Source organism: Triticum urartu, chromosome 7 (assembly GCF_003073215.2).
Source record: "Triticum urartu cultivar G1812 chromosome 7, Tu2.1, whole genome shotgun sequence".
Taxonomy (NCBI): domain Eukaryota; kingdom Viridiplantae; phylum Streptophyta; class Magnoliopsida; order Poales; family Poaceae; genus Triticum; species Triticum urartu.
In genome coordinates, this window is record NC_053028.1 from 113285388 (window position 1) to 113297010 (window position 11623).

At 47.1% G+C, this 11623-nt stretch overlaps 1 protein-coding gene across 1 annotated transcript; it reads left to right on the top strand.

Moving 5' to 3' along the window:
* The first annotated feature begins 6064 nt into the window (after nucleotides 1-6064).
* Nucleotides 6065-10627, top strand: LOC125523814 (protein FAR1-RELATED SEQUENCE 5-like). Its single transcript, XM_048688884.1, has 7 exons — nucleotides 6065-6231; nucleotides 6328-6495; nucleotides 7602-7866; nucleotides 7975-8665; nucleotides 8780-9237; nucleotides 9339-9573; nucleotides 9739-10627. Exons 1-7 carry the CDS (start codon nucleotides 6203-6205, stop codon nucleotides 9774-9776), a joined length of 1884 nt encoding a protein of 627 aa, XP_048544841.1. The 5' UTR covers nucleotides 6065-6202; the 3' UTR covers nucleotides 9777-10627.
* The last annotated feature ends 996 nt before the right edge of the window (nucleotides 10628-11623 follow it).

The window sequence follows — 11623 nt, forward strand, 5'->3', positions numbered from 1 at the left end:
TTGCAAACTCATCCCAGTACTTTCTCTCGATTTTTCTCCACTGCGACCCATCAGCGGGTGCTCTCAACTTCCCATCTTTTTTTCGGTTCTCACTGTGCCATCACATCAACTTGGCATGCTCTTCGTTTTTGAACAGACGTTTCAACCGTGGTATTATAGGAGCATACCACATCACCTTCACAGGAACCCTCTTCCTGGGGGGCTCGCCGACAACATCACCAGGGTCATCTCGTCTGATCTTATACCGCAATGCACCGCATACCGGGCATGCGTTCAGATCCTTGTATGCACCGCGGTAGAGGATGCAGTCATTAGGGCATGCATGTATCTTCTCCACCTCCAATCCTAGAGGGCATACGACCTTCTTTGCTGCGTATGTATTGTCGGGCAATTCGTTATCCTTTGGAAGCTTCTTCTTCAATATTTTCAGTAGCTTCTCAAATCCTTTGTCAGCCACAGCATTCTCTGCCTTCCACTGCAGCAATTCCAGTACGGTACCGAGCTTTGTGTTGCCATCTTCGCAATTGGGGTATAACCTTTTTTTGTGATCCTCTAACATGTGATCGAACTTCAGCTTCTCCTTTTTACTAATGCATTGCGTCCTTGCATCGACAATGACCCGGCGGAGATCATCATCATCGGGCACATCGTCTGGTTCCTCTTGATCTTCAGCAGCTTCACCCGTGGCAGCATCATTGGGCACATCGTCTGGTTCCTCTTGATCTTCACCAGCTCCCCCCGTTGCAGCATCACAGTATTCAGGGGGCACATAGTTGTCATCGTACTCTTCTTCTTCGCCGTCTTCCATCATAACCCCTATTTCTCCGTGCCTCGTCCAAACATTATAGTGTGTCATGAAACCCTTGTAAAGCAGGTGGGAGTGAAGGATTTTCCGGTTAGAGTAAGACCTCGTATTCCCACATTCAGTGCATGGACAACACATAAAACCATTCTGCTTGTTTGCCTCAGCCGCATCGAGAAACTCATGCACGCCCTTAATGTACTCGCGGGTGTGTCTGTCACCGTACATCCATTGCCGGTTCATCTGCGTGCATTATATATAATTAAGTGTCCAAATTAATAGAAGTTCATCATCACATTAAAATCAAAGTGCATACATAGTTCTCATCTAACAACATATAGCTCTCTAGAGCATCTAATTAATTAAACCATACATTGAAACTATGTAAAACATTTCAATGCGAAAACAAATGCGATCATAATCGCAACCAAGGTAACAATTGATCCAACGGCATAATGATACCAAGCCTCGGTATGAATGGCATATTTTCTAATCTTTCTAATCTTCAAGCGCATTGCATCCATCTTGATCTTGTGATCATCGACGACATCCGCAACATGCAACTCCAATATCATCTTCTCCTCCTCAATTTTTTTTTATTTTTTCCTTCAACAAATTGTTTTCTTCTTCAACTAAATTTAACCTCTCGACAATAGGGTCGGTTGGCATTTCCGATTCACATACATCCTAGATAAATAAAATCTATGTCACGTTGGTCGGCATAATTTTCATAAACAATAAATGAACCAATAGTTATAAAGATAATATACATACCACATCCGAATCATAGACAGGACGAGGGCCGACGGGGGCGGATACCAAAACCATCGCACTATATAAGATGCAATAATAAATGTAAGAAAATGATACAAGTATCTATGTAAACATACAAGTAATCCTTTCAGAAAGAAGATAAGACAAGAGGCTCACCACGGTGGTGTCGGTGATGAGATCGGCGCGGGTGATCGACGGCGGTGAAGATGAGGACGGGGCGTGACGGACCGCTAAATCTAGACAAATCTCGAGGAAAATGGAGCTTGGAGGTCGAGCTTCGAGAGGAGAAAGCTTAAGTAGTGTGGCTCGGGCATTCCATCGAACACCTCATGTGCATAGGAGGTGAGCTAGAGCACCACAAAGCCCTCTCCCCCTCGGCCAGAAAAAACAGAGCACTGTGCTCTGCTCTTGTGCGAGGGGGTATATATAGGCACCTCATTGGTCCCGGTTGGTGACATGAGCCGGGACTAAAGGGGAGCCTTTGGTCCCAGTTCAAGCCACCAACCGGGACCAATGGTGGTGGGCCAGGAGCGAGGCCCATTGGTCCCGGTTCATCCCACAAACCGGGACCAAAAGGTCCAGACGAACCAGGACCAATGGCCCACGTGGCCCGGCCGCCCCCCTGGGCTCACGAACCGGGACCAATGCCCACATTGGTCCCGGTTCTAGACTGAACCGGGACTAATGGGCTGACTCGGCCTAGACCAAAGCCCTGTTTTCTACTAGTGTCCGGTTACCCGCGCCCGTACAGGCGTTTTTCGCCCGAGCTCGCGCTATGTCTCGGATGACTACGTCCATGTCGCGTCCACCTCTGAGCCATCGCCGTTGCCGTCCTCCGTTCGAGCCGCTCTTCGTGACCCGCTCTGGATGGCTGCGATGCAGGAGGAGTTCGACGCCCTGTTGCGCAACCGGACGTGGCAGCTTGTTCCCCGTCCCCGACACGCCAACGTGATTACCAGGAAGTGGGTCTTTAAACACAAGCTTCGTCCTGATGGTACCCTTGATCGCTACAAAGTGCGCTGGGTCATTCGTGGCTTCCGACAACGTGCTGGCATCGACTTCACTGACACCTTCGCTCCGGTCCTCAAGCCCGGCACGATACGAACGGTTCTCCACCTTGCGGTCTCCCGTGCTTGGCCAGTGCACCAGATGGACATCTCCAACGCCTTCCTCCATGGTCACCTCGAGGAGCAGGTCTTCTACCAGCAGCCCACCGGGTTTGTTGACCCGGCGTTTCCCGACCACGTGTGCCTGCTTTCACGGTCCTTGTACGGACTCAAGCAGGCTCCACGCGCTTGGTACCAGCGCATCGCGCCGTTCCTACACCAGCTTGGGTTTCGTTCCACCCGCTCGGACGCGTCACTCTTCGTCTATCATCAGGGCTCTGACACGACCTACTTGCTGCTCTATGTCGACGACATCATCCTAACGGCATGTACATCTGGCCTCCTCAGCCAACTCACTGACCGTCTTTGCGCTGAGTTCGCCATCAAGGACTTGGGTCCTTTGCACTACTTCCTCGGTGTTGAGGTGGTGCGACGTCCGGATGGCTTCTTTCTCCATCAGCGGAAGTACGCTCATGAGCTCCTAGATCGTGCTGGCATGCTTAACTGCAAGCCCGCCGCTACGCCTGTTGATACGAAGGCCAAGCTCTCTGCCTCGGACGGTTCTCCTGCTTCGGATGCTGCATTCTACCGGTCCATCGTTGATGCTCTCCAGTATCTCACTCTGACTCGACCGGAGATTCAGTACGCCGTACAACAGGTGTGTCTTCATATGCATGCTCCGAGGGATGTTCACTGGGCCGCTGTCAAGCGGATTCTTCGCTACATCTGCGGCACTATGGATCTCGGCATCACGCTCTTCGCCTCCGCCGACACCGCCCTCACCACCTATACCGATGCAAACTTGGCAGGCTGCCCTGACACTCGTCGCTCCACCTCGGGCTATTGTGTCTTCCTTGGACCATCACTCATATCATGGTCGTCAAAGCGGCAGCCTACGGTCTCTCGCTCCAGTGTTGAGGCTGAGTATCATGCGGTGGCCAACGTCATCGCCGAGTGTTCGTGGCTTCGCCAGTTGCTCCAGAAGCTCTCTTGTCCTGTGGATCGTGCTACGGTGGTCTACTGTGACAAAGTCTCGGCTGTCTACCTCTCCGCTAACCCGGTACATCATCGTCGGACCAAGCATACTGAGTTAGATATCCACTTTGTTCGGGAACAGGTGGCCCTTGGCCATATTCGTATTCTACACGTCTCTACTTCCCAACAATTTGCAGATATCATGACCAAGGGCTTACCTACGGCATCATTTGAGGAGTTTCGGTCCAGTCTTTGCGTCAGCAGCGGTGCCGCTTCGACTGCGGGAGGATGTTGAGTATATGTGTTGTGCATATCTGTGTATTGGGCCCACCTCCTAGTTCCTTGTATAGCTGAGGTCGTGGCCCACCTCTCATACATCATATATACGTGTCTTTGCACATGAGCAATACATTGTGCAATTCCAACAACATACATAGAGGAGGTTCCCTTGCAGCTTGCTACAACAAGGACAACAATGATTGGATATCGATCCATGCGGTTGGCAATTCAATTAGGTCTCCTTCTGCACTGTACTTCCCACACAATCTTTGTTGTGTTACCCATGGTTCATACATTGTCCAAGTACCAACGCACCTAGCTGCACGATCAATCGTGGTAATGCTGTAGCCCAATTCCCATATGCCTTTCGTTCCTAGTTATCCAAGCACTACCATGCAATCTTGACGAGTTGAGTTCTACACGGCATTGCCCATGGGAGATGCCCAACAATGACCTGACTCGAAGTTGCAGCACCTCTTATTATAAGGATGGTAAGCCTTCTATATTGACGCTTGCTTCAATGAGCATCTTTAAAAATGGTACGCTACATTCGTATTGTGGTACTTTGCTGACTATGAATGGCTACTATGTATGGAACTCTGGTAGATCAACATGTCTTCTTCACGCGACGGTGAAATAATTCTCCAGGCCCTATTGGCTAGCTAGCTACCGAATTGATTCTGTTCGCCTAGACGATCGGCCTTAACTCATTGCCGCTTGATGTCAAGGCCGTGATTTAGCCTGGAGTTCAATGCTCCTTTGTAGATCGATCCTCTCCGGTTATTTGGAGACTCAATATACGCCGGCTCGATTAGAAACTCTCGCAAACTGGATTCCCTTGCATGGTTGCACCAAACACAAATGCCTCCTTTTCTCTATTTACGTTACATTTTTCTCTTGAAAAGGAAGCTCAAACCCCAGCCTCAGCATCATTATGATGCACACAACCAATCTTATTAATTATTAAGCAAAGTACAAGGATACTTGGCTCGGTGAGACACCTTTGGCCATTCAATATCCGTCTTTGTACTGTATCGTTCAACGACGAGAGGTCTTCGTCGCATTGGTATTTCAATCTATCCCCCTTAATATTCGGTTTCGGCGGACGCTAGCGGGCAATCGTTGGGAAGAATGGCTCCGTCTAGTTAGGAGACTGATGGAGGTCCAGATTTCTCAACAACCCGATGAATTACGCTGGAAATTGACTAAGTCTAGAGTATTCACTGTTAAATCAATGTATATTGATGTTATTAATTCGAACTCCATTCCTACCTCCAAGCATGTTTGGGATGTCAAGGTTCCTTTGAAAATAAAAGTGTTTATGTGGTTTGTGCATAAACAAGTTATTTTAACAAAGGACAACTTGATAAAGCATAATTGGAAAGGACCTACTAGGTGTAGTTTCTGTGATCGGAATGAGACAATCAAGCACTTTTTTTTGATTGCCCGTTGGCCAAAGTGCTTTGGCAGACGGTCCAGATTGCTTTTAATATCAATCAACCAAATTCTGTTAACGCGTTATTTGGGACATGGCTTAATGGGATTGAGCCCGAATTAGCGAGACACATTCGGGTTGGAGTTTGCGCTTTGTTGTGGACTATCGGGACTTGCAGAAATGATTTGGTTTTTAACAGAATATCATGTATCCAATTTTTGCAGGTTATATTCCGAACTATGGCATTGATCCGTTCGTGGTCGCTACTCACCCCGACGGAGGCCAGAGAGCATTTGGTTACTGGATCTTTCCGCTGGGAGATGGTAGCTCGGGATATCTTCAACCGGTTTGGATGGCAGTCATGTAATAGGATAGGCATTTAGTTTACCTACCTAGTTTTAGCCAGCCAGTTGTGGCGTCTGTTCATGGCTAGTTGGTGTTTCTAGGAGTGCGGATTTTCAGAGGCCGAGCCACAGGCAGGCCGGTATCGTGGGCGTTGGTTTGGGCCTTGGGATGTGCACCCCAGTCAGTGCGTGGCAGGCCTATGGACTGAAATACAGCCCGCGATACGGCTAGTGGATATGTAGGCGTATTGTGTGCGGCCCATCCAAAGCGTCTGTCCCCGCGCGTCGTTGGCTTGGACCAAGGTTAGGGCCCATTTTAGGTCCTTCGAAACAGCACATGTGAGAGAATCTTGTCAGGCACACCCCCTCGCGCAGCTGGGTTGGGTGGCGTGGGATAAACCACAGCCACGCAGCGGGTCGTCTTCTCCATTCCAATCTGCATCAGTTCGTCTAACAGCGGCGGCCGTGCTGTTCCGGCGCCGGCGAGATGTCTACCAATGGTGTCGAGATTAATGGGTACGTTTTGTTCTCCCTCCGACCAACCGTCTTTGCTACTAACCGGCACAGATTTGGGGGATTTCTCACCGAGTTGGCCACTCCGTCAATTCATAGGATTTCTGCTGCGTCCGGTGCGAGGAGCACTTCCGTCTTGCCATTGGAGTCCCAGGATTCCATGAGCGTCCCAAACGACGTGTTCGCTGCCGCCGGTTGTGCTCGGCCGCATGTGGATGCAGTGGTGGGCGAGGTGTGCTCTGAAGCCACCAGCGGCTGGACGCGCAGGTCAGTGAAAATCAATCCCCTCTTTTTTTCTTTGTCTCTTGTTTTGCAATCTTAGATCTCTACCCTAGGCACGTCCTTAGTTACAGAAAGCAGTTGGTTGTTTATGAGGCTTTGGGATTTGGTTCCTTGAAGTTTTTGACGGTTGTTTAGTTTGAGAATTTGTTATGCTGATTACTGCTAGCTGTATTGGATTACGTGGTTGGGAGCATTGTGGATCTCAGCTTATCAGTCTAGACGATGCTGGGAGCTGGTCTGTTGATGGTTGAGAAACTGGAAGAGAGAACTATGGGGTTTCCTAAACTGAATTTGTACATGAACCATGGGGATTTTGATTCCTGGAAGAGAGAACTATGGGGTTTCCTAAACTGAATTTGTACATGAACCATGGGGATTTTGATTCCTGGAAGCTATTGACGATTGATTAGTTAAAGGACTTGGTCATATTATTCATAGATATATCTGTTGTCGTTGGGGTTCATGAAGGATTCATAATTTATTTAGATGTAGTTTCTCTCCGTATTTGTTAGATTCCCAAGCACCTGATTATTGTAAGTGAACTAGTGGGTTTCATATACTGAATTTGTTCATCAGTCTTTTGTTTTTGGTTCCTGGGAGTTTTCGATGGTTGTTTAGTTTGAGAATTTGTTCTGCTGATTACTCCAAGCTGTATTGGATTACGTAGTTGATTATTTTTATATAGATCTCAGGTTATTAGTCTAGATGATGCTGGGAGCTGGTCTGTCGATGGCTGAGAAACTAGAAGAGAGAACTGTGAGGTTTCGTAAACCGATTTTGTACATGAACCATTGGGATTTTGATTCCTGAAAGCTTTTGACGATTGATTAGTTTGAGGAATTGGTCATCTTATTCTTGTGAGTTTTTATTGGGCTACGTAGTTGATTATTTTACGACAGCTTGTTAGTCTGTATGATGCTTGGAGCTTTTCTGTTGACGGTCGAGGAACTTGAGACTGCCTGTGCCGAATATTATACACGCACTAGTCTCCTGCTTAGATCTTTTATGTGACTATTAATGTACTTCCAAAAGGCAATGGTTTTAATTAGTTGTTTTCTTGTGTGTCATCTCCTGCCGAGATGGTTATGCAGGGTCAGGGTGGGTAAAGCTCCCGAGGAAAGGGAGATGAATCCAAACAGGATTTCAGCTCTGGAATTGTCTGTCCGCGCTTATACAGAGAAGAGGGATGGACCTGTTGTGTACCCAAGCATTGGTACAAGCTTTGACTCCTTGGACGAAGCTTATGAATTCTATAATCTGTATTCCTGGGAGTGCGGATTTGGTGTTAGACTTGCCAAGAGCAGATTGAATGTTGAAAGGAAGAGATGCATGCAAGAGATTGTGTGTGCTTGTGCGGTATGTTAATTGAACAACTGTCAAAGTATTCGCATCATTGGGTGACTGATTGTTATGTCGTGATAGATAGACTGATGACATTTTCTACTGTCCGTTTTAACCTTGCAGGGGAAACCATTGAGGGAAAACAGCCGCTCGGCCAGATGCGGATGCAATGCTATGATCAGGCTGCTGCGGTCAAATGACAAGGGGTGGTACATAGCAGAACACAAAGATGACCATAACCACCCGTTGTCGTTGACATGTGGACAGAAAATGCACTGGAAGTCGCATGAGCATATAGACAGATACACAAAGGACCTGGTGAAACAGCTGAGAGATAACAATGTTGGTCTTGGGAAAGTGTTCAGCATTGTTGGCAGTTTTTTTGGGACAGTTGATAATGTGCCATTTACGAAGAGGTGTTTGAAGACTCTTTGTCGGAAGCTGAACAAAGAGCAATCTGAGGAGGATGCAGTCAAGACGATGGCGATTCTAGCTGAAATGAAGGCTAATGATCCTGACTTCAATTACACAGTACAAGTGGATGATGAGAGCAGGGTAAAAACACTGATGTGGGTAACAAGCAGAGGGTTTGACCATTACAGGTGTTTTGGGGATGCAATCACATTTGATACAACTTACCGCACTAATCTTTACGACATGCCATTTGGACTGTTCGTTGGTGTAAACAACCACTTCCAAAGCATAATTTTTGGTGGTGCCATGATGAGAGACGAGAAAGAGGACACATTCAAGTGGATATTTAAAGAGTTAATCCGTATGGTTGGCGGGAAACACCCACAGACAATCCTTACTGGTTAGTACCCCCGTCAAGCTCTGTTGTTTACCATCTTATGCATGCATCTGTTATTTTTATATAGGAAAAAAAGTTCTAACCAATAGAATGTGTGCCATCGATGAAATAATGCAGATCAGGCACGAGCGATGGAGCTGGCTATAGAGGCAGAACTACCCAACACAGTGCACCGCTGGTGCAAATGGCATGTTTTGAAGAAGGCAAAGGAGTCGATGGGTGTGCTGTGGAGCAAGAACAGTGACTTTAAATTGGAATTCCACAAGCTAGTACACCACATGATCATGGAGGAAGAATTCAAAGCTGGTTGGCAGCAGATGCTGGAAAAGTATTCCTTGAAGAAGCATCCATTCTTGACGCACATATATGAGGTGCGCCATAAGTGGGCAAAGCCATATTTTAGAGGAGTGTTCTGTGCAAAAATGACTAGCACACAGCGGAGTGAGAGCGCCAATCACATGTTGAAGGGGTATGTGCCGCCAGGGTGTCCTATGCACCTGTTTTTGAGACAATTTGAGAAACTCCAGTTTGACCGGGAGTCAGAGCAGAGCTTCCAGGAGAAGAGAACATTGCTGGTAATTTTTCATCCTCTGCATTTGCTTCAACAATTGTGCATGCTATAAATTGTCTGATAGAGCTGGTGCCAATTACTAATGTGTGGTTATTTTGTTTGCAGAGTGGTGTGTCACTTAGACTTAACCTACCGATAGAGAGGCATGCTAGCAAGGTGTACACCAGAGCTATGTTCGAGAAGTTTGGTGAAGAACTATACAAGTGTGGTGCACATGTATTGGATGAGATTGTAGCGAAGAAGGTTTACAAATCAACACATGTAGATGCTGCAGCCAGAGAGAAATGGAGTAAGGTTGAGTTCACGATCCAAGTGGATGATGAAGCGAGTTTTTTCAGCTGTGAGTGCGGCATGTTTGAACACTCTGGTTTGGTTTGTTGCCATGCATTGCAAGTGAACATTTGCATCTTACGAATAGGCTATTTGTTCTCGATAGTGAAAATACATGTTGGTTTCGAAACAAAAACTAGTGGAATGAGAACAATTTACTGTTTTTTGCGTGCAGGTTATGATCCTCTTCCGCCTGTCGAAGATACCAGATAAGCATATAATGAAACACTGGACAAGAGACGCAAATGATGTTTTTCCTGCACATTTGGTCAGGTACAATAAAGACAGAGGGCCTCCTTCAAGTGATACATTCAGACATCACACAATGTACACGAAGGCACTAGAATGCGTGCTGCTTGGCGATAGCAATGTTAGGTGCTATGATGTTTTCATGACCATGATGAAGGAGGTGCAAGCCACTCTGTTGCCATTAAGCGCCGAGAAGGACGGGATGGGGCTAGCAGAGAGGGAGCAACAAAATCAGGTTTTAGTTCAGAAACAGGCAGAGACGCTTCAGATCCAAGGGGGCAGCACCAAGCCTGCTTGTGATGGTGAATCAAGCTGTTCAGGGATAGCTGGGCAGCAGAATAAGCGCCCGAGAGGCAGACCTACAACTAGCCGGGACAAAGCTCCTTACGAGCAACAGTTGAAAAGATCAAGGTTTTGCACGATTTGCAGGGGGCAAGGTCACAAGTGCACAACTTGCCCAGAAAGAGGCGACGTGCCGAAAATGCCGAGGAAATTGCCGAAGTGTACAAATTGTGGTGTGCTTGGGCATCGACGCAATAACTGTGGCACGAGGAAATCTGGACCTTTTGAACCGAACTTTCTCTAAGGAACTGAATTCATAAGTCGTGCTGTTTCTTTGTCAGGACTGTCTTATTGTGCAATCATCATTGTGTCATTTGCACTCGGTTGACAATTAAAACTGTTTTATTTGGTCTGTTATGATCACTATTGTGTTAGTTTCATTTGAGACGTTGCTTATTTTTTCATGCTAGTGTTGGTTTCATTTGAGACACTAAGCTAAAACTTACCCATCATGATGGCTGGTTGAGCTTGCCTTTTGGTTGTGTTTGATTGTGTCCTTTGGTCGGCCTCATGTAACGAGAAACAGTTCAAAGAATACTGATCTCGGTGATCTATGGCTCCCATGTGTACCTAACTCTGAATCCCAAACAAAAATAGTTCCAATAATTCTGATCTCGCTAATTTATGGCTTCCATGTGTACATGACCAGGAATCCTGACAGGTAAGCAAGCAGACGTGCGTGGGTGAACTCCGGATTGACAGGGCCACTATCCTAGCTTTGACTAGGCCCATCCATTACAGCGTGACTCCCGGGTGAGCACACCTGTTCTGACGGACACAGATGAGCCTGGCGAATGGTACATGCATTGAATGGCCGCGCCCTCTCTCCATTGGGGAATTGCTAACTACAAGAACAGGTATGGCATGCGATGAATTTGGCTGGCCGTGGCATCAGCCTGTGTTTTTCGTTTGCAAAAACACAATCAGTAAGATATGGTAAGCTTTTTTTATTTTCCAATGAGCGATAGAAAAAAAAATACTTACTGCTAAAAAATAGGGGTTAGTCACTTGCCACTGTGCTGTGCGTTTGCGTTGATCGGCTAGTTTGCCTGTTTTCATGGATGGCATGGAGGCGTTGGGGGAGGGGAGCGGTGTCCATGCATAGGAGATGCATGCCATTGGCTGTATGAATTGACAGGTGATGGAAGCACTGCTCCCGAAATCTTTTCATGCTGGGCATCATGACGCTCCTTTTCTCGCTGCAGGACGCCCGGCAGTTGGTGACAAGATGTGTGCACAGGTACAATGCGCCGTCCATCTGTTCCCGCATTAACGCGCATAGAGAGACATGGACGATAGGGGAGAGAAAGGCTAGGCGTCGCGTGTGTGCTTTCGATCCACACAATTCAAAACTGAAACTTTGGCTCCCATCCCACCAAGTTGGTTCAAAATTTGAATGTGGTTACTTGGGAGGGAAAACGAAAATTTTCGCTATCTATATAAGTACGTGGCGCACCGGGGTGGAAATC

What these genes read in the sequence shown, in the direction of transcription:
- LOC125523814 (XM_048688884.1), top strand. Translation starts at nt 6,203, where the DNA reads ATGTCTACCAATGGTGTCGAGATTAATGG. An exon ending in AATGGTGTCGAGATTAATGG is followed by an intron (nt 6,232 to 6,327) that starts GTACGTTTTGTT and finishes GTCAATTCATAG; the next exon opens with GATTTCTGCTGCGTCCGGTG. An exon ending in ACCAGCGGCTGGACGCGCAG is followed by an intron (nt 6,496 to 7,601) that starts GTCAGTGAAAAT and finishes ATGGTTATGCAG; the next exon opens with GGTCAGGGTGGGTAAAGCTC.